Source organism: Balaenoptera physalus (assembly GCF_965194825.1).
Source record: "Balaenoptera physalus genome assembly, chromosome: 15".
NCBI classification, from domain to species: domain Eukaryota; kingdom Metazoa; phylum Chordata; class Mammalia; order Artiodactyla; family Balaenopteridae; genus Balaenoptera; species Balaenoptera physalus.
In genome coordinates this window covers 65805305-65829423 of record NC_138894.1, presented here as the reverse complement: position 1 = coordinate 65829423, position 24119 = coordinate 65805305, and the positions used below count along the sequence as shown (strand labels likewise).

Here is a 24119-nt window from a genome sequence, read left to right as displayed (position 1 = left end):
GTTTACCAAACTTTAGAACTTACTGGCCATTCTTTAGCAGCTTCCAAAAGTATTGTTCCAAGTCCACACATTGGATCTAAAACAACTGCACCAGCCTATAGACAGAAATGTTGATTTGCTGTCATTAAATCTATTATAAAAGAAACCTAACACTTGAGGAATCCATATTTCAGAGTAAAGACTCCTTTCTATACTTTATTAGGAATTTCAGGTAGTTAAAGCCCCAGGGCAGGTATGCTTGACACATTTAAAGATTAGGAAGGAGACCAGTGTGGCCAAAGCGCAGTGAGTGAGAGGGGAAAGGTGGTGATGACGTCAGAGAGGTGGCCAGACTACTTCATCAGGATGGGCTGCATTACACCGCGTGCAGTCACAGCCACCAAGTCCTACAGGCTTAAAACACCGTGTAGCTCACGCTGCATGCCCACAGAATGACACCTGGGGCTTCCGCTCCTCACTCAGCATGTCACACAGTGAAGTGGTCGCCACCTGGAGCACGGCCACCGCTGTGGCAGAGGGAAAGAAAGCAAATCAGGCACCGGCTTTTAAAGGTGCCATCTGGAAGTGACATACATCATTTCCACCAACATTTAATTGGGGAAAGCATGTCAGTCACATGACACACACAATTTGAAGGGGTCAGGAAAGTGTCATCCTAGCTGTACCTGAGAGGAGAACAGGAAATCTGGAGAAAAAACTAAGAACTCTCCCATCTGGGCAGTGGGGCTGGGGTGGGGTCGCATCACGTCAGATCTCGTAGGTGTTATAAGGGGTCTGGTTCTATGCGGAAGGGTGGGAAGCTACTGGAGGGAAACTGAGCAGAAGTAACATGATGTTACATTTCAAAGGGACCATTCTGGCTGCTCTGTCGAGAACGGATCACAGAAGGCTAAGAGTGTTACAGGGAGGCTAGTTAGGGAATCCAGGCAGAGGTAACGGTGGCTTGCATAAAGAGTGATGCTGGTGGAAGTGGGGAGAAGTAGTTGGATTCTGGGAATATTTTAAAGGTAGAACCAACAGGATGGATTGCATGTGGCATGTTAAAGAATGACAACGGTCTGGAGTGACTGAAGTTTTTGACCTGAGCATCAGGAAGACGAGCTGCCTGTTACTGAGCTGGGAAGTGTTGGGGAGGAAAAGCTACAAGGGAGACAAGAGTATAGTTCTGGACTTGTTCATTTTGAGATACCTCTTAGACCAAGCATGGATGTCAAGTGGACTTAAGCACCTGGAGTTCAGAGGAGAGGTTCAGGCCACAGATATAAATTTGGGAACCGTGGTTGTTAGTTTATAAATGGTACTTAAAGCATCAAAACTGGATGAGCCATCTGGGAAGCAAGAGAAGTTAGAAAAGAACAGTCTATGGGCTGGACGCCGGTGATCTCCTAAGTACAGACATTTGGTAGATGAAGATGCAGCAGTGCACACTGACAGCAGCACATCCTGACGCAGAACCTAGAGTGGTCCTGAAACAAAGTGGAAACACCCATTTCAAGACGGAGTGACGACAGTGTCCACATGCTAGTAGATTAAGCAAGATGAGCTCTTTCAGTGGAGTGCTGGCGATGAGAACCTGAGGGAAGCGGGCACGAGAAAGAGTGGGAAGAGAAGAAGTAGGCACCAAATATGGACAGCTAGTTTTAAGTTTCTCTGTAAAGGGAAGCAGAGAAGGGGGTGGTAGCTGATGGAGAATGTGGATTCAGGAGAGGGTTAATTCTTTTTTAAGTTGCAAGATATTACAGCATGTGTACATGCTGATGGGAATGACCTAGTAGAGAAAAATGTCCTCAAGTAGGCAAGAGGGAATGGAATCCAGTACACAAGTAATGGAGTGAAACAAGGACAGTTCATTTATTATAATGATGGCAAGGCAAAGTATGAGGGTGTAGATTCCAATATGTCGGTAAACTTGGTGGGGAGAACATGTTAAAGTTCTCTTCTGATTCCAATATTTAAGTCAATTAAGAAGTAAGAGAATTAAAAGTATGGTCAAGAAATGACTGTAATGATAGAACATAAAATCCAAGCTGTGAAGGAGGGCTGAGGACAGGTGGTGAGTAGGGTCACCTACTAGAGGTCCCACGGGGTTAAAGAACTGCTTTAGGGCACAAGAGGAAGTGAATGGGAAAGAGAAGGAGGTTAACAGCAGGATTCTTGAATCTGAGATTTTGGAAGGTATACCCTTCTGGGTATGATAAAGTCTAGGATGTGACTAAGGCAGATCATTAGAGGTAGGGAAGCCAGGACACTAAGGGATCAGACTACAGAGCGGACACTGAGGTCATAAAGAATTATGACAGGAGTAATGGTCTATAGCATTGCAGAAAAGATAGGAAGAGATCTGTAGACACCGGGATAATCTGATGGCATGCGCTTCTAAGGCAGTGAGAGATCTGGGGCAGAAGGGGCGACGAGGCCAAGCAGGACACCTACCCCACCTCCAGGCCCAGCGGTCCCTTGGTCTGTCTACAGAGGAGGCAGAACACTCAGAGGACAGCCAGGTTTCAGTCAGAGCCAGGGGGTACCTGATGGAAAGAAACAAAATGTCCTTCAAGAAAGAGAGAGACTTTCCCCTGGCACGAAATTACGGAGAGTATCACATGGGTCTCCCATGAAGGGGCAGAGAGTAACAAAAAGAATAATGATTTAAATGGCAACTTTAAGATTAATAGTGGTATAAGAACTGATTTTTATTAAGATCTTAAAATGTGCCAAACACTGTGTTCTTTCTCCCCGATGGTCCCTGTTCAATGAGGTAATTTGACCTTAAGTATCTTTCAATGTCTATTTTACTGTAGGACCTTTTCTAGCCATGATATTTGGGTACACAGGCAGAAGCAGAGAAGTATTTCCATATGCTTAAAAGAATAACTGAGATTTATAGAACTTGGTTTTCCTTACTTGTTATGATATACAGGAAGAACAGTTTATAGTAAACATGAAAAATATCTAACGACCCCAGACTTAAGTTTCATTTTTCGTGGCGCTGGCCTACCTGAGGTTGAGCTGCCTGTGCACTGCTCTGGGTACCAAGCTCCAAAGAGGGGCCTGGATCAACGCTGGATGCTGGGATCACTTACACGGTGGGTCATCACTGCATCCCCCCCAGAAGAACCCTGCTGCGCTATTTCTCACCTACTTTAACAGACCTTCTTTGTTGGTGGTCACATTAGAGAAAATTTTTACGTTCGGTCCTAGCAGGACAAACTGACAAAAGGGAAAAATTTCATTGAGTATTATCTGTGGATATTTTCTTTTTTTTTTTTTTTAATAAATTTATTTATTTATTTATTTTTGGCTGCATTGGGTCTTTGTTGCTGTGCGCGGTCTTTCTCTAGTTGCGGTGAGCGGGGGCTACTCTTCGTTGCGGTGCGCAGGCTTCTCATTGCGGTGGCTTCTCTTGTTGTGGAGCACGGGCTCTAGGCGTGTGGGCTTCAGTAGTTGTGGCACATGCGCTCAGTAGTTGTGGCTTGTGGGCTCTAGAGCGCAGGCTCAGTAGTTGTGGTGCACGGGCTTAGCTGCTCTGCGGCATGTGGGATCCTCCCGGTCCAGGGCTGGAACCCGTGCCCCCTGCATTGGCAGGCGGACTCCCAACCACTGCGCCACCAGGGAAGTCCCTGTGGATATTTTCGATCGTTTACTTTCTGTATTTCTGAAAACTGTATGTTTAGATCAGATAAAGGTAACATTTCAAATGTGTAGGTGGTTATATAAATTTATTATGTAAATGTAAACTGTGGTGACATCACTGGAAGTTTGGGAAAAAATAAACTGTTACCATACCCCTCTCTCCTTACTAAAAGAAATTTAGGCTAAAGATGTAAATCAAATAAAAAAGAAAATCATGGATTCTGGGAACGTGGTAATATGGGAATAGCTCTCTCCTTTTTCCCTCAGCTCTGAGCTATTTACTTCTGAGGCAAATGGTGCTCAGAGCCAGAGGCAACCGGCGCTAGGAGACGCCCTGGGCTCTGCTGAGGTCCCAGGAGAAGGACCCAGTGCGAGGTCTCCTCGCCATGGGCTGGGTGGGTGATTAGAGACCGGCGCTGAACCCAGAGGGGAAATCACTGGAATCAGGGAAAAACCTGGTCTTCAGAGATCTGTGGACCTGCAGGGAGACCAGCGCATAGAAGAGTTTTCACCGAGTGCCTCAGCATGGCTGACAGTCTCCTTACACTACCAAACCCAGGGGTGCCAGAGATCCACTTGCCTTTTACCACTTACTGGATTCCAGCCATTTAAAATACTTTACTAACCACACTTGAGCCCCAGTGAGCCAACAAAGAAAAATAATGACACATCTAAGGGGAGGAGGTCCCTCAAAACCTAGAGAGAACATAGAGCAAAGAGAACACATATCTAGTGAAACGAAACTTTTGGAGGGAACAGATAAATATGCGAAAAAAAGTAAGAGCTTCTAGAGATAGCAAATACAGCACACACACACACAATTTTCCAAAGCTAAAAAAGACCATGATTTTAAAGCTAAACATTTCACTAAATAAAGTAGAGCACATCTTTGTGACTCTTGTTATAGTTTCTAAGAAAATATCCAAGAATAACTCAAAATGCAGAGCCAAAATATAAAGAGATGGAGAGCATGTGAGAAAGGAAGCTTAACATGTTTATCACAGGAATTCCAGAAGCAGAAAAAAGGAAGTAGTTTAAGGTTAAAGGCACTAAAGCAGAATAATTGAGGAAATAATAATTAAGTAAATAATGCACGAAAGAGTGCCTGAGGTGGAGGAAAAAAATGGTATTTTTATAATTATACATTCCAAATAATAATTATTATAACTATGATTATTATTACTGTTGGGGTCCAGAGCAGGCCACCCCAAAATATGCTTCAATGGCATATTGATGATCTTGAATTAAAGTTACTTGAGAAACAGCCAGTAAAAAGAAGTGATATTAACAAAGAAGGAAAAGAAAGAAAAAGACACTCTGATCACCTCCTTTCCCCCTGAAAGCAGGAACTAAATTTCCCTTGTGAAGGTATCCTCCCACTACTGGGAGGAGATAGAAAGCATCCTTGTCACCAGAGTTAGGGAACTGAAGGCTAAGAAAGCTGGATAAACAAACTTTGTTAGTTCTTCATTAGTCTGCTACCACAAGCACAAGCCCCTTTGTTTCATTAAATCTTCACAAATAATTGTTTCTTTGTCTAAAAATAATACATAGACAGCCTGCTTTGGTCACTTCAGGGGTCCCATTTCTATTAGACTTCCATGCAAACAAATTAAATTTTTTTTCCTCCTATTAATCTGTCTTGTGTCAATTTAATTATTAGACCAGCCAAAAGAACTCAAGAGGGGTAGGGGGGAAGTCTTCACCTCCCCGACATTACTATAGCAGAAGTCAACACTTACATACTTTCTATATGCTAGGCATTGTTCTAATCACTTGATAAATGCTAATTCACTTAGTCCTCACATGACCCTATGAGATTATTATTTTCATCTTGCAAATGAGAAACTTAGGCACAGAGATGTTAAGTTATCTTACCTAAAGTTTCCCAGCCAGTAAGTGGTAGAGCCAGAATTAGAACTCAGACAGTCAGACTCACCGAGCTCTGGCTCTTACATAAGTATTTACATCCTGGTGATAGTCCTGAACTTTAGAGGATTAAAGAGAAAACTCTTATAAGCTTGCAAGCAGAAAGGACAAGATAGGCATAATGGAAAAGAAAAATCACACTGGTGTGAACTGCTCACCTAGAACACCAGAAGTGAAAAGACAATGGAATAGCATCTACAGACCTCTGAGAGAAAAGAACTGCAACTCAAGATCCTTATACCTAGCCAAAGTGGGGATACCCAGGTTGAAAGGAAGAAGTTGGAGGATATATAGGAATCCAGACAGTATATTCCTCAATACCACATTTGAGGAAAGTAGGTAAGAAAAGACTAACCAAGCAACAAATAAACCTGAGCCGAGGCCTCAAAGTGAAGAACAAAGGCGAGGAGCAATGCACCTCACAGTATATCTTTGTGTGTTTATAGAGAAACGTGTATGTTACACACATTACATCTTAATGATTAAGGATAGGCTGTGTAATATAAGTGCAGAATAAGAACTTTTGAAACAGAGGGACACGCTTTAAGGGAAATTCTGATACATAATAAATAATTTAGTTCAATCTAGTAGTTGGGAGTTGGGAGTGGAAGGGGGGAAAATGTTTCAAAAGTCTCATTGTAGGGAGGAGTAAAGGTGGGGCAGGAGAAGAGAAAAAAGTACCCCGGAGGTCTCACCTTATGATACGGAAGAGGGGAAAGATTAGAGTGTCTTGGTGGTAAAAACAGTGTCTTGGCAAAGAAAAGAGTTGATGTCTTGGTGTAAAGTTAGAATCGAGTCCCATGTGTTTAATTAAGAGAGCTGGGAGAGGGAGCCATTAATGGAGTAGAACATAAAGTAAAATCCAACCTCAGGGAGAACAGTGAAATGACTAACTTGCTTAAACTAGCAAAAATAAAGAGAATAAACTGTAAGAAGTTACAAACAGAGTAAAACAGGAGGAATGCAATCAGGTGTATCTATCATAATACTGAATTCTCTCATTGAAAGACAGAGCCTATCAGAGTGGGATAAAAACAGAGTTCTGTGTTTATAAAAAAAACACACTGAAAACAAAGTTGAAAATAAAGCAGTGTCAAAGAACTACTACAAAGGAAAATGCAAAGAGAAAGAAAACAGTGAAAATATTAATAAGACATGGTGAAATTTAAATGTAAACTTCCAAATCAAGATAATGAAAACTTTAATAACAAGAAAGAGGCACACTTCACAATGAAGCAATAACAGTCATAAAAGAGTATAAACCAAACTACACAGCAGCTGAATGAGGTAACAACTAATAAAAGTGCAAAATCTTAAAAAAATGTAATAACCTAATAAATTTCAAAATACCTCTTTCAGAACTGAGCAGACAGTAAAACAGTAAATAAAGATATAAAGGCCATCTCCTGACTAGAAAATAAAATTATTTTCTTATGTCCATGGAATATTTACAAAAACTGATCAAGATCTTGGTTAAATTTTAAGAAGTAGAGGTTGTACAGGCCATGTGATTGTGACTAGGAATAATAAAATGTAGCTACTTTTTGACTCAGCTTTTTCATAGCCAAAATACTCTCAGAAGTTCAACAGTATATAAAAACATATCACTGCAGTTCGTAAGAGTAATGGCAAGAAAGAAAAAGAAAAAAAGAAAAAAAAAAAGGTTAGAAGAACTAAAGAGAAAAGATGACTATCAATAAGAGACTGTGTAAGTTAATTATGCAAGGGACCCTGCTATTACATTAATAAGAATGAGAACGGTTTCCTTACCTTAATTTCTGCGAGAGAGGCCATTGCCCACGCTATGGTAGATCTCAGTCCTGCTGTCTTGATGTAAGCTCTGCTGGCTAAAGGAACCCTAAAAGAAAAGAACACCCAATATTACTGTATGTTAAAGAATATGATGTAAACAAAAATAATTAACCCATTCATATCTGTACCTCATTTTAACAAGTTCATACAACATGCACTAAAGTAATTCCTGTTAGAGAATATTTAACCTTATTACAAAATTACCTTCTCTAATTGGCACCTTGTCTAACCAGCCAGTGTGGTATTTCAGAAAGGTAAATTTTTTAGATAAGTGAAATTTAAACCCTTATGTGTTTAACTTATAAAAATTTAATCACATGAGGGAAATCTTCCTAAAGTGTTTATATACTTCCCTGACTTGCCACACGGACTAGACCTTTCCTTGCTGATCTGGAGTCATCAAGAGGAACAGACTGCATTGTGATATAGATGTAGTATAGGAAGCAGGGCTGAATGGATGCTAACCCTTGAAATATGTTTTCTAAAAGTTCCCTTTTGTAAGTTTGCTTTTTGCTCATTTGCATCTTTCTCAAGAGATGGAATGAAGCATGACATTGTATTGCCTAAGATAATTTATCGAACGAAGGGCTGAAGCAGACATCTCTCCAATGAGTTCACTGGTCTCCATTATGTATCACTTTATACTTTATCCTCTACCTAATCATTGCTACTATCAGTGTTTCCAGATTTGATACAAATTTTCAGAATATTACTTTTATGTTTCTAATGCAATGAACAAGCATTTCCTTGGAAATATCAATGCACTTTTCTATTTCATGTATACAATTTGTTGGTAAGACATTACGGTATGATTTCAAGAATCAGTGTCTGGTTGTTTTGGGGGTAGGCTTGTTCCAAAGCCACTAAGGGGCTATTCTACTAACATTACACAAAGCCACAGTGTTTTCCAAACCCTATTTCCTTTCATCGTTTTATTTCTGCTCTTTCTTTGACTTTAAGTTATCCTGTTTTGTGTGTATTTACTGCAAGCCTCTTAAGATCTTAGAATGAAATGAGGTAATTGTAAATACCTTATCAAATAAAACAGTATAATTGCATAGTTACTATTATAACAAGGAAGCCCTGAATGGTAAACCCATGAGAGTTGTTTTTTTTTTTTTCTCTTGAAAGGTTTTTCAGGAAATAAAAATTCACATTGTAAATAGTACTATATCCATAGATTTGGAATCTGGGATATAAACTTTGCAGGTAGAAAGACTATAAAATATTTTGATCAATGAACCTTGCTTCTGCAGGCTAAGTGCAGCAATTATCTTGCTACAAAACACATTAGTTAAAAACCAAAATGGAGAGATTATTTTCACTCTACACACAAACACAGAGAGAGAGAGAGAGAGAGAATTGGTACAGAAAACTGTCTTTGTCCGTATATATTACAAAGTGCTTTTCTAGGCATCAGAGATTTATGTAGAACCTTTTAAATTTTTAGCCATTATGTGCATATTTTTACTAATAGAGGTTTTATTTTATGGAAGCCAATTCTATTAATATGTGACAAAAGTGAATGTATTCTTATTTTGCTTAAACTTGGGCAAAATTAATCTGCTATTACGTCAACAAAATGGGCTCATTATGTCAGTAAAAATAAAATTATTCGGGGGAAAGAAGTGTTCAGAAATAAACTCCTTGAAAATAAAAATAATTCCCTACTTTGGTAAAATCCGCTGATGTGTTTAATCAGAGTTTAGCTGGCTTGTACCCTAGTACAAAAATAAAGGTGTTTTTTCTTCCAGAAAGTAGGCATAGAGGGAACTTACCTCAACATAATAAAGGCCGTATATGACAAACCCATGGCTAACATTGTTCTCAATGGTGAAAAACTGAAACCATTTCCTCTAAGATCAGGAACAAGACAAGGTTGTCCACTCTCACCACTATTATTCAACATAGTTTTGGAAGTTTTAGCCACAGCAATCAGAGAAGAAAAAGAAATAAAAGGAATCCAAATCGGAAAAGAAGAAGTAAAACTGTCACTGTTTGCAGATGACATGAAACTATACATACAGAATCCTAAAGATGCTACCAGAAAACTACTAGAGCTAATCAATGAATTTGGTAAAGTAGCAGGATACAAAATTAATGCACAGAAATCTCTGGCATTCCTATACACTAATGATGAAAAATCTGAAAGAGAAATTGAGGAAATACTCCCATTTACTATTGCAACAAAAAGAATAAAATACCTAGGAATAAACCTACCTAAGGAGACAAAAGACCTGTATGCAGACAACTATAAGACACTAATGAAAGAAATTAAAGATACAAACAGATGGAGAGATATACCATGTTCTTGGACTGTAAGAATCAACACTGTGAAAATGACTATACTACCCAAAGCAATCTACAGATTCAACGCCATCCCTATCAAACTACCAATGGCATTTTTCACAGAACTAGAACAAAAAAATTTCACGATTTGTATGGAAACACAAAAGACCCCGAATAGCCAGAGCAATCTTGAGAAAGAAAAACGGAGCTGGAGGAAACAGGCTCCCGGACTTCAGACTATACTACAAAGCTACAGTAATCAAGACAGTATGGTACTGGCACAAAAACAGAAATACAGATCAATGGAACAGGATAGAAAGCCCAGAGATAAACCCACGCACGTATGGTCACCTTATCTTTGATAAAGGAAACATGAATATACAATGGAGAAGAGAGAGACTCTTCAATAAGTGGTGCTGGGAAAACTGGACAGCTACATGTAAAAGAATGAAATTAGAACACTCCTTAACACCATACACAAAAATAAACTCAAAATGGATTAAAGACATAAATATAAGGCCAGACACTATAAAACTCTTAGAGGAAAACACAGGCAGAACACTCTATGACATAAATCACAGCAAGATCCTTTTGACCCATCTCCTAGAGAAATGGAAATAAAAACACAAATAAACAAATGGGACCTAATGAAACTTAAAAGCTTTTGCAAAGCAAAGGAAACCATAAACAAGATGAAAAGACAGGACTTCCATGGTGGTGCAGTGGTTAGGAATCTGCCTGTCAATGCAGGGGACACGGGTTCGAGCCCTGGTCCGGGAAGATCCCACATGCCGCGGAGCTACTAAGCCTGTGCGCCACAACGACTGAGCCCGCATGCCACAACTACTGAAGCCCGTGCGCCTAGAGCCCGTGCTCTGCAACAAGAGAAGCCACCACAATAAGAAGCCCACGCACCGCAACGAAGAGTAGCCCCCACTCGCCACAACTATGGAAAGCCCGCGCGCAGCAACGAAGACCCAACGCAGCCAAAAATAAATAAGTAAATAAATAAATAAATAAATAAATAAATAAATTTATTAAAAAAAAAGAGAGAGAAAAGACAATCCTCAGAATGGGAGAAAATATGTGCAAATGAAGCAACTGACAAAGGATTAATCTCCAAAATTTACAAGCAGCTCATGCAACTCAATATCAAAAAAACAAACAACCCAATCCAAAAATGGGCAGAAGACCTAAACAGACATTTCTCCAAGGAAGATATACAGATTGCCAACAAACACATGAAAGGATGCTCAACATCACTAATCATTAGAGAAATGCAAATCAAAACTACAATGAGGTATCACCTCACACTGGTCAGAATGGCCATCATCAAAAAATCTACAAACAATAAATGCTGGAGAGGGTGTGGAGAAAAGGGAAACCTCTTGCACTGTTGGTGGGAATGTAAATTGATACAGCCACTATGGAGAACAGTGTGGAGGTTCCTTAAAAAACTAAAAATAGAACTACCATATGACCCAGCAATCCCACTACTGGGCATATACCCTGAGAAAACCATAATTCAAAAAGAGTCATGTACCACAATGTTCATTGCAGCACTATTTACAGTAGCCAGGACATGGAAGCAACCTAAGTGTCCATCGACAGATGAATGGATAAAGAAGATGTGGCATATATATACAATGGAATATTACTCAGCCATAAAAAGAAATGAAATTGAGTTATTTGTAGTGAGGTGGATGGACCTTGAGTCTGTCATACAGAGTGAAGTCAGAAAGAGAAAAACAAATACCATATGCTAACACATATCTATGGAATCTAAAAAAAAAAAAAAAAAAGGTTCTGAAGAACCTAGGGGCAGGACAGGAATAAAGATGCAGACGGAGAGAATGGACTTGAGGACACAGGGAGGGGGAAGGGTAAGCTGGGACGAAGTGAGTGAGTGGCATGGACATATATACACTACCAAATGTAAAACAGATAGCTAGTGGGAAGCAGCCACATAGCACAGGGAGATCAGCTCGGTGCTTTGTGACCACCTAGAGGGGTGGGATAGGGAGGGTGGGAGGGAGATGCAAGAGGGAGGAGATATGGGGATATATGTATATGTATAGCTGATTCACTTTGTTATAAAGCAGAAACTAACACACCATTGTAAAGCAATTATACTCCAATAAAGATGTTAAAAAAAAAAATAAAGGTGCTTTTTGATCTTCTTACGTGCATTTCTTCTTTTTTTCTCTTACACACCGTCTATCAGCAAGTTGAAGACATTCTCACCTACATCTCTCTAGCCTAGATTTGTCCCCTGAATCCCAGATCTTTATCTTCAAACGTGTGTTTGGACACCTTTTACCTGGAGGTTCTTTAAGTACTGCAAAATTTACAGATATAAACTAAGTACACTCTCCTTTCCCTGTATTTACTCTCTTGATATACGTCTTCATTTTCTTAGGCCACTTACCATCTATGTACTGGGTAATCTCATCTACATCTCCAGCTGAGACTTGTCACCTGAACTCCAGAGCTGCAACTTTAAATATCTACTTGGACATGTTTCACTGAACACACAACTACTTCCTTTCCCCACATTTTATATTTCAGTGACTGACACCAGTGTCTCTTGGTTGCCAAAATCAGATATCTGGAAGTTATTCTAGACTCCCTAACATTTTCTTGAATGTTTTATTATTACCTTTTTATTACCCCCAACTTTGCCTTAGTTCATTTCTTCATCATTCATTGCCTGAACCAGTATAAGAGTTTAACCCCCCCTTTTTTATTTCCCTTCCACTTTAAAATATAATTTCCTTGGTAATTTTTTAAAAATCACAAACCTAATCACAACACTTTTCTGCTTCAAATTCTTACTGCTTTTAGAATAAAACTCAAATTATTTAACCCGGCTTATAAGACACTTCATGACTCATTCCCAATCCTCTGTCTCCTTTTCTACCACTCTCCCTATGCATTCCCTGTCCCATCTATACCGAAACTACTTGCTGTCCCCCATGTACCTCAAGCCTCCTCACACCTCCACGCCTCTGCACATGCAGTTCCTTGCTTGTAAGATCCTTTCCTTCTCTTGTCCGCTTGAGATATCCTTGCTTATTATTCTCCATTTAAGTGATACACTGAGTGATACTCTTCTGTGTTCTTTTGCTCACCTGTCCTCCATCAGTTAGGTCCTCTTTTCTAATTCCAATCAAGCACTGACCACATATCTGTTCTCCCACTAGAGTGAATTCCTTGTGTTTAATAACCATCTTACTCATCTTCGAACACTGGATATGTAGCACAATGCTTAGCACAGAGTAAGAACTTATTAGATAATTTCACTTGAAATTAATTGAATGAATTAATCTTACGCTGGTAAATGCTTTTCCCCTTCCCTCCCTAGTTGCTGATCTGTTTAAAAATAGAATAGCTGAAATTTATTTACCACTTACTCTATCATAAAAGCAGTTATCTCATTTTCATATGTGTTATCTCATTTAATCCCAACTACAAAGCTAGGAAGTAGATACCATCCTTTTCCTGATTTTATAGCAGAGGAATGTGATAATATGCCCCAACTCACAGAGTTATTTTGTGGAGAAGGGGGAACTGAAGTCCATGGTTCTTATCCACTATGCTTACTGTACCAGGTGATGTGCTACTAAGATACACATTTTTGTGTGTCCCTCAAACTCGATGGCTGCTCTGTCCTCTGTTCCATCACTTCTGACTTTCTTCTCTTGTCAGGGTCACCAGGTTACGGTTTCTGACCTCCACCGTCACTTCTCTCGTCCACCGCTATCTGCTTTTCAGTTCTTCATACGCCTCCCTTGCCTCACACAATGGCGAACTGTTTTAATCAACACACTTCGTGATTGCTTCCTTCCTTCGCTGAGGTAGTGAAACAGACTAATCAGAGAGCGTCTAATGCAATCTTATTTTCGGCCACTGCTCATTCAGGGTCTGAGCCTTAATTTTCAGATACATACCTTTTATTTGTCAACTTTTAGGTTAAATTACCAGTTATTACTTGAGATGCCATAAGCATGACTTCTTGAAGGTGTCTAGCAAGCATTAAATAAAATTGTACACCTTTTAAAAACACATATAAAAACTTATATATATGTATATTTGTTAAGTTAATAATAAAAGATCATGAAAGTTAGCATTTTTATATATGATTACAAATTAAAAATGAGTTCTTTTATTTGGTGCCAAAAATCTAAATACATTCATACTGCATCAGTCAGCCCTGCTGGGGATGAAATGTTCCTTATAAATCAATATTCTAGACACTTAAGCTCACCCTTTTAGGGGCCAAAGTGTTAAAGAATATTTAGCTGCTTTATGAATCCTTCTAAAAATATATTTCATATTTTACTGTCTTACTAGTCTTCCTTACCCTTGTCTTGGTGACTATCAATAATTACACTAGGTTGAAATGTGGCCATCTTTCAGTTTCTCCCACCTTTCCTGTCGACTATTATAAAATTAAAAAAACCATGGTAGGCAAAATTGCTAAAAAAAAACAACAAAAAAAACCAGTTTTACAAATATTCTGCAGGGGTTAGGGCCTGGGACTTCAAAAGGCACTGGAGTAGGGCAGCCTGGACACCTTGTAGGTGTAGGTATAAAACAGTGGGTTAGGTTTCGTCTGGGAGAGTTGGTAGGCTACTGGGGTAGGTGGGGGCCAAGGGAAACCAACAGGGCATTGAGGCATGTGATGACCTCTTGTGTGTTAAGGTGACAAGAAATATTATTTGGTGCAGGATTTTTGTAATCTAGAGGCTAGTGGGGCCTACCCTATAACTAGCACGCAGTGGAACTCAATCATTCAACACTTCTTGAACGTCTACAGTGCTCTCAGCATTGTGCTAATCAACTGCTATGGTGCACCATTTGATAAAAGCTATTACAATGACCTTCAGCATTACTTTTTACATCCTGATTCAGGCTTACACATGCACAAATGTGAGCTTAGGGTAAGTGAGGTATTCCTATAGCACTTTTAGGATTTTAAAAACATTCCATGCCTAGAATCACCTAGAGAAGGGGTATCTAAATCACCTTATACTGTGTAAACAGGGCTTTGCATATAAAATGTTTTGGAGATGCCAACAATATTCACATGTTCCCAAAAAACTGCAAATCCCTATTTCCATCATCCAACCAGCTCTTTCTTCCCAAAGCACCTAGAAAAAGGACCTGTCGTATGATAAGGGTTCAATAAGTTAAGAAAAGGAATCAACTGCATTTATTATTATATAGTACCCAACATAACTAGGGAGAAAACCTGAAGAAGATTTTAAAAACTGGAATTACTCTCCCACAAAAAAAGAACTGCAATAAAATTTGAAGAATGTTTAAGGTGACTTTTAAGAACTGTGTTGTATTTTCTAATTTAATAAAAAAATCCAAGAGACCAACAGACTAAAAATTTTAGCTTAAATATGGGCCTGTGAAAATCATTTAATAATAGAAATAATTAGATATAATTTTCAGTATGAATCATGTAATCAGTGGGTTATTGTGATCAAATCTTTCACAGCTCTAGTCCGATCAGATCATATCTACCAAGCTCTGTGAAAACACTTTACTGGCTCAAGCAAAGAACTCAAATGCTTTGCCTTTAGCCCCCTCTGATATATCAATGTTTCTTTCATACTATAAATAAAAGCACAAAGTTCTTAATTTTACAAACTCTACTAAGGAACAAGCCTGAAACTTAGAAACAATATCTACCTGAACACAGGAATTCCCACCACAGAGTAAATGTCACTTAGATGTATAAAGATCTGAAAGAACAAATACAGAAGTTAAAATGGAACAGGAAATGCATTACCAAATGACTGACAATTTGAAAACTTCCATTTTGAACCTATACAACCTATATTTTAATAAGAAATTCCAAGGCTTTGTCATATCCAGAAAAATTTTCCATAATATTTTTTACTGAGCAGAGGCAAAGTAAATTTTAAGTACGTCTCACAGAAAAATTCTGAGGTCAAATTGTATACAAGTTATATTGAGAATCATATTACGAAGAACTCAAGGTTACCTTTCTTCCCAGCGATTCTTTGAATTACCTTAACTAAATTAGATTTTTCATCATTTTAGGTTAGAGACAACTACCTAAATCTACCCTAATTCTAGCCTCAAATAAGACTTGATGCCATGGTTAACAGAAACTTTCTTTAAGCCAAATATACTGTAGCAAGTGTGACCTTTTCCCTCCTTACTATTTATAGGGGAGCTTCTTCCTATTACCTTGTTATTTTTTTCCCAGTTTTATTGAAAAATAATTGACATATATCACTCTATATGTTTAAGGCATATAGCATGAAGGTTTCATTCACGTATATTGTGAAATGATTACCACAATAGGTCCAACTAACATCCATCTTCTCATATAGATAAAAGGAAAAGAAGGGGAAAAAGGAAAAACTTTTTCCTTGTCATAAGGACTCCTAGGGTTTACTCTCTTAACCGCCTTCCTTTAAGTTGTATAGCAGTGTCAGCTGTAGTCGTCATGATAGGCCATGATGAGGATTTAAATATCTCAAGTTATAATTAGTAGCCCACATAAATTTTAAAGAACCCTCCTTCTGTAGCCTGATGAGGCTTATGGAATTCTCTAATTCTGCTGTTTGACCTCAAGAACATTTGATTCCTGATACTTTCACCCCAAAGGTATTTTAATATAGTTTAATCAGAATTATTCCAATATTGATAAACTTTTACTAAGAAAAGAATAATCTGGAGTGAACTCCATTTAGTCAGTTTAATTCCTTGATTACTGAAGCTAAACTTTCCAATTTTTTATATTATTCACTTTAGCAAAACTACTAATTGGGATTCATTCTTTTCTATTTAAAAGTTATATTAAAGATATGATATACTGATATTTTTATATATCAAATGTTATCAGGTATAGCTTTCCCCACTATGAAGGTTTTTCTATTAACTGTACAGAACAAAATTTGTTAAGGTTTGTTTCTTCTGTCAATTTTGGTCACGGATTTTACTATGTGTGATTCTATTGTTGTCAATTTTGTTTTGTGTTGATTATTTCTACCAATAGCTATTATTAATTGCATTAAATGGATGATAGGAATTAAATTAGATATATTTATTTATGAGCTAAACTATGAGAAAACTATAATTCTGAGACAGTGAGATAGAGTCAGGGAGAGATGGAGAGGAGGAAACCAGGAGAGCAGAAGATAAGAAAAGTGGAAAGGGGCAGATGAAGGAAGACACCCTTATGTCAAAACATTCTTGAGGTCAAAATATTTTGCATAACAGCAATAAAGAATATAAAAGAGGCACGACTTATTAAAAGCAAAAAATATCAAATAACAAAACTGAAAAACAACACAAAATCTTCTGATTTGGCCAGCCACTACTCCATTTAAAGCTATATAACAATAAATTTATGAATTAACGAATCATAAAAGTGACTAAACTGGTCAAATTTATGAGATGGTTTTCAAAAAATAGTGAAGAATATTTTTTATAGCTAGAATTTGTTTTCCCATGTGTTTACTTTGTTCTAATTAAAAATTGTGTAACCTCCTTAAATTGATTTTGAAAATAGAGAAAAAGAAAAATAATCCCCAAACCCTAACAAAGCCACGATTAACACACTATTTAACTTTGTATTGGCCTTTTTGTTTTCCAATTTTTTTTTTACCATTAGCTAGAATTTCTTATTATACAGACTTGTTATTTATTATAGTGATTATAGAGAGCATCTCTGCAACCTTATGTTAAATGTTCAGTTTAACTGTGACTAAACAATTCCATTCCAAAAGCCCTATTTGGATGAGACATTTTCACAGTGAAAACTACTAGCAAAATTATCTGCAGTATTCTATTGCTAAAGAGGAAACAGACTGCTGGATCCATGTAGACATGATTTTTAAAACTCTAAAGCAAAATTGAAAAGCACAATAAAAGTTGTTGACATTGCAATGATATTGTAATAACTTTGCATGGGGACAGATGGCTACTAGACTTAACATGGTGATTATTTTGTAATGTATGCAAATGTCGAATCACTGTGTAGTTCACCTGAAACATAATATTTTACGTCAACTATATTTCAATTTAAAAAAAGAATAGTTGGTATTGTCTTTAAAGAATTAGGTTATAAGCATATAAAATAAAATGAACATTCATTACCTCTAAATTTGGATTCCTCAAATCTGCTTTCCATCCAAACTGTTTCATGAGGGCAATTCCAATTACTCTTCCTACCTCCTGGAAAAGCAGCAGGTTATAGAAAAGAATATACTAAAAATGAAAATTTTAAGTTTAAATGTAAGCAAAAACTAACAGAGTTTGCAGGAAAATCAATCAGACTATCTGATGGTAATTTAAGGTTACAATATTAAAATATCACACGAAAGCATTTTCTACTCAAGGCAAAAAGGGTACATTTTACCTCTTCCACCCCCAACACATCCTACGGCAGTAACGTCTACTTGTATGTAATCTTTATTCTTGTAATTTTAGATACATGAAATAACCAGATCATGGCCTGATAAATACGGTCATTCTGGGTTTTAGGAAACAGATGCAAGCTGAAAGATTAACTATTTTAGCTATGGCAATCCTATATGTTTAAAAATTACCAGCAATAGCATTAGGCTCAAACTTAAGGGTCTGTCTGATTTTAAGACTGGCCAAAGGACCTAGGCTTATGCCCTTTATATTACTGAACTTTGTAGGGTCTGTTCGTGGTCTTTGCTCTCCTTTTACGTCCATCTGTGTATTTGCATCTGGGTCCTGGGACAATCCCACATGCAGGACCTGGTGCAGAGCAACAATTCAATAAACACAGAACCGAACTACAGAGAAAGCCTAAAAGCTTCAGACCATGATATTAGGATTTCCAAATGTAAAGTATATCTATTCGTTTAACGAAACCTTTAGGGAGAAAGTAAAAGGAAGTGTTTACATAGAATGGCATACTATTCCTCTTAAGCATCTGAGGTACAGTTAAGAAGGAAAATGCATTTTTAGAAGAGATTTAGTTATATGAGATTAGGCCTAGTTATCTCTCTGGGCCTGGTTTATGTATTCTGAGAAAGGTTTTCACCTCTTTTTAGATCTAAAGAGTAATAAATTCTTTTAGAAAATGGTAACCCACTCTGGAGGGGGAAAGTGTACCTGTGCAGTAAAGGTCTTTGCAATGGCTCCACTGCAGCGACAGGAAACTCTGAAAGTTAAGTCGTTCTGGTTATGAGTATCAACTGCTTCTGCTACATCGTTCTGAAGTTCTTCTTGAGGTTTGTCTCTTTTACTGGTAAAATTTCCTTGCTTCAGTGTTTCTTCTTCTATTTGTTTTTCCAGTTGGCATTCCTTATTCTCTTGTATCTCTTGCATTTGTTCTGTTTTCAGTTTCTTAGCAATGATGTCATTTTCTCCCACTTTTCTTTTTAGTGGTTTAGCATTTTTTTGAGAAAGTTTTACCTTTTTTGCATCAAGTTCAAGAAGATTTTTCCAAATTGAAATGGCATTCAACCAACTTTCAGGATCATCATTTGTAAGTCTCTGCATTTCATTAAGTATTTTTCCTAAATAAATAAAATCTCAGTTTACCCTTTATTGAAGCTATTCATCACCCCCAAATCCCATTACCTTTATTTCTTTAAAATAAGAAATTTTATTAAATTGCTACATGAATAGTGACTTCCCTTTCATCTGGAATTTATATAATTTAACATAAGAATATTGTGCAGAATAAAGTTCATTCGTATATTCTATACTTAACGTCAAAACTGTTTTAAAATTCCTACAAAGTTATCATTTTCTTTAGCAAGATCATTTGTCCTACGATAACATATGCATCTCTTCAATATACTTATAGACCTAGAGCATGTGTTGATCTTTAAAATAATGCTGATCTTGCCTATAAAAATTAAGTTTAAAAAAACAGAATAAATTGCAAAACACAGAGCACAAAAACAGAGCAACTGAATCTTGGGACTATTTTAGACCATACAGTATTAGCACAGATCATAAAAGGAGTTTCCACAAAGTAACACTTCAGATATACAACCGATTCATAACTTAGGGACTGCCAGCCATGCTCGATAAAATGTAACCTTTCCTTGATGAACAAGGGCCATCAAGATGACCCAAGAATAATAACTGTAGTTCTCTAAAGATGAAAGTGTGTGGAATACTGGGATGAAATTTTATTGACCCCACAATATAATACCTTAGGATTTGCTTTAAAACAATTTTTCTGCCCTGTCTTGATTTCTTGCCATTTGTATCTTTCTTGACACACTTTATTATAGACTATATGATGACATGGTCTCTTGTGCACAAGCAGCAATCAAAATGAGGTTTAAGGCAATGTTTTAGCCAGATGTATCTGATCCTTTTTTGTTGCTTTTATCAAGATCTTTACATTATTTCAGCAGCATATTTATAAAATTAGGGAGTGGACAAGAAATCTCTCAAGCCCTCTTTAACTCTAATGCTTTATAAATGGGTGTAAGTTTTTTCAAAACAGTTAAAGTTCCCCAAACAGGAAATTTTACTATGTAGTATTTTTCCAATTATATCACTCATCAGTTAAAATTTAGATGGTGACAGTTTTGACCAATTTATTAAATCAATGCATTTTGGGTTATCACATGCTCCTAAATCTAAATAAATGCACTGACCATACATAGCTCTAGAGAAGGTGTCTGATCGTAATTCTTAAGGAAGAAATGTGACTTAGGACACTACAATCTCAGAAGAAAGGCAGCAGATTGCAAAGAGAAGAGACATAATTAGGTGATAATGTTCAGGAAATACAGAAAAATAACTAATTAACGATCCCATGGGTCTGAATGAATCTTAAAAATGTGAAATGGCTACATATTAATTACCAAGCAGAAAACTTTGGAGTACAATATATCATGGGGGGTAAAAGCAATAGGTATACACTGTACCTTTACTTACAGAAGAAACATTCAACGGAAGCTGCTTTTTAATCAGTAAAAATAACCTTTCTGCAGATTTTAATTTTTTCAGCATATTCAAGTCAGAACAGGTGGTGAAAAAAACTTTTCCTGAAATATATTCAACCTAGAGATAGAAAAAATAGGTATTAATGAATTAAAACATGGCACCTAGACTAACAATAATAAAAATGACCATTTCTGAAGTATCTATTATTTATCAGACACTGTACTAGGCACTCTGAATACATTCCCCCCCCCCCCTTATCCTTATAACAACCCTCTAAGGTAGATTTTATCATCCCCATTTTATAGATTAGGAAATTGAGGCTTAGAGAGGTTAAATAATTTGTATGAACTCACACAGTCAGTGACCAAGATCATAATCTTTCTATGTTACCTTTTGGAAAGTGTGTGTGTGCACACACTACTAAAAAAATAGAACACAAAATACTCATTAATTATCAAATCTCACACAACTGTTAAGAGTGGGCAAAGGAAAGGTATAATGGAGAGGACAAATGAGGTGTCTAGCCCAAGGTTAAAATAATCAGTAGGTATTTCTTAAACATCTACCTCGTGGTCTACAAGGAAGCATACAGTATAAATCTTAAAGATGAATAATAATGTAATAGGCATACACTGACATACAAATTAAAATGTAAAATTTATAAGACAACAACCTGCATTAAACCCAGAAGAAAACAAAAAACTTAACATAATAAACGCACTGGTAAGTTGTAGGTACAATAAGTAGCACCAATGATGGAAGCCATCGTTAGTAAAAGTCTCGGGGAAGAATCCTATAAGACTTGGGAAGAGGGATTGTAACAAAAGAAAAAAGGGCAAGAACACGCAGATGGGAGTGACAACCTGGCTGAAGTAAACTGTGAGCCAGCACGGCAACATTTGCTGTGTGATGCTGACTGATGGTGTCAGGTGGATGGATGGTGTAGCTCAGGCCTGCTTGATAACGCTCATGAAATTTCGAGTATCACAGATGCTAACGGTCAAGCGTTATAGGCTTTTGATGAAAACTATGACAGCACTAAATTAGCTGGCAGAAAAAATTACCGTGGAAGAGGCATAGAGGACTGAGTGTTGAATGTGATGCTGGAGGAAGAAGTAGATTACTGAGGAAGAAATAATGAACCATTTGGCTGTGGGAACTGGAAAATGGACAGAAGCAAGAAGTATGCATCAAACAGAAAGAGGTTGTGGAGACAGGATGGCTACGTGGTCGAAGTCAGGGAAGAACGGAAAATGAAAAGAGCACTGACTCACAGAGAGTCGAATGAGGTACAGCAAATGGTGCTTAATGCCAATGGAACCCTAAACCTTTTGGGTCAATCCAACCCCCTCAAGTTCAGGATGGATGTGGATAGTCCTAGCATTCTCCTTTTAGCAGTGGCCATGGGCTGACTGACATGGTTTTAAGTCATTTCCTAGGACTGAGGCAACCATGGAATTTGGGGTATCCCATGTGTGTAGGTAGCTCCCATTCAATGGGAATTTGAACTCCAAATGTTGTATGTTTGATCTGACCTGGTCTAATTAAGCTTTGGGGATGGTAATTTCTGAGGTTACCACTCTAGCTTGATGAAGAAGAATCTCCACTGGGGAAGCCCTAGGTTGATAACAGTTAAAACCCCAATACTTCCAGTTATAAGAGTAACAAGTTCTGCAGCTCTGACATATAGCATGGTGATTACAGCTAGTAATACTGTATTATATAGCTGAAAGTTGCTAAAAGAGATCTTAAATGTTTTCACCACAAAAAAGTAATGGTGCTTATATGACGGGATGGAGGTGTTAGCTAATGCTATGGTGGTCATCATTTTGCAGTATATAAATGTATCAAATCGCCTTAAACTTACATAATGTTGTATGTCAATTATACCTCAATAGAGCTGGAAAAACAAATAAATAAAAAAGAAAACCCAAATAGCTTAGGTACCAGCAATGCAGCTGACCAAGAGAGATGGAGGGAGAAGGGAATGAGAAGAATGTTTAGGAATCAGTATTGAAGCGGATAATGAAGTAACTAAAACAAGAACTTCTGGTTTCTACAATTTACTTCTTTCTCATTACAAACGTGACATTTTCCCACTAAAGTCAAAACTAAATATATACCTCAAAAGTGCTTAGAACTTGGAGACACAGTTTTAAAAAGTAAATTTTTAGAAGTTTAGATTTTATGTTACTTGACCTAAAAATATAGCTGATGTTACGCCATCACAAAACAGGTTAACAGACATGAAATACCTTGTCAAGATTCTGGGGGAACTGACATAAATATTTTACTGAAAATGTATGGTTTTAAGATCCAAGTCTTATAAACAAACTGATGCAAAAACAAACATCTAGACCAGTGATTTTAACCTAAGTAGTCTAGACATTAGTTATTTAATTGTACAAAGATCTTATCTTTTCTCATTTACTTGAGTATCAAGGGAAACAGTTTATATAATGAACTTCCTCCAAAAATATCTTTTTTTGAGGGGGGTGTGGAGAACAAAAAAACAAAAAGACTTGACTGAAAATAAAGTTAATTAAGAGGACCTAAAAGGTCATTTAATTTATTTGGGGTATCCAATCATAAGAATAATATGTGTTGAGGCATTAAAATGCTAAATACATTCTCAAAACCAAAAGCAACATTATTCTCTTTATTTAAAAAATTAACATTAGGCCTACCTTCCTCTTACAAGAAATGAGCATGTAATCAGAAGTAGTTTACGAAGTTGTAAAACAGCCACTGTGAGAATCAATCATATATACGAAAGCACTTTAACAGTTCACCCTTTGTAAAGACATTGTATCTCAAAGTAGCAGAGAAATGAATTTTGGTGTTTATGATTTCAAACAGTGAAGCTTCCATTACTCGTTTTTTTTTTTAGTTTGTTTGTAACTGATCATATTCAGTTACAATAATTAGAGAGAACTGTGGCATTTTAGAATATTTCATCCCAGTATTTGTTACTTGAAAATTTATTTATATATCCAATCTGTTTTTTCCATTTGGAATTAAATCATTAAAAACTGTCTAAAACCAGCTGGTTTTATGTCTAACACTTCAGAAGACGAAATAACAGCCTTTACTAAAGAAAAAAACAGCTCTGTTATCGGCTAGCATTATCTAAGCAGTTAGCAGTTTTACCTTTCTTTTAAAATTCAGGGATTCAAGTTTGACACAAAGATGAAAAGCTTAAGCCTATGCAAAAAAGTAAGGTACAGTAATATAGGGAGATACCAAAGTTTTCCTAATTCTACAGATGCCATTTAATTTCGGAATTAATTTTAAAGTGCTAAGTGAAGGACTGAGGTGGCGTGTGAGCTTTTTTGGATCATTTTAGGAGAATTAAAAATATATACTTTACTACATTAAATGAAAAACTATGAAACAACTCAACTATCTGCTTAGCTGTAACCCAATACCCTCTATCATCATGACCCCACTAAAAAAGTGAAAAAAAAAAGGACCTGGGTTAATTGTCTTTGCTATGTGGATTTATAAAGGCTGATTTATCAACT

The 24119-nt window shown here is 37.1% G+C and overlaps 1 protein-coding gene across 8 annotated transcripts in view; it reads right to left on the bottom strand.

Moving 5' to 3' along the window:
- THUMPD2 (THUMP domain 2 tRNA and snRNA guanosine methyltransferase) overlaps positions 1 to 24119 on the bottom strand; it is a gene marked incomplete at its 3' end in the record, with an annotated part of 63415 nt that overhangs the window by 37130 nt on the left and 2166 nt on the right. For 4 of the 8 annotated variants that reach the window (XM_082427796.1, XM_082427799.1, XM_082427797.1 and 1 more), the window contains exons 2-7: positions 20577 to 20712; positions 18796 to 19202; positions 17806 to 17916; positions 15364 to 15416; positions 7330 to 7417; positions 24 to 95 (exon numbers count right to left, since the gene is read on the bottom strand). In XM_082427796.1, coding sequence (XP_082283922.1) covers positions 24 to 95; positions 7330 to 7417; positions 15364 to 15416; positions 17806 to 17916; positions 18796 to 19202; positions 20577 to 20712 — 867 coding nt within the window. Of the gene's footprint in view, positions 1 to 23; positions 96 to 7329; positions 7418 to 15363; positions 15417 to 17805; positions 17917 to 18795; positions 19203 to 20576; positions 20713 to 24119 lie in introns of those variants that run through there. The other 4 variants (XM_082427800.1, XM_082427794.1, XM_082427798.1 and 1 more) reach the window with 3 other exon arrangements.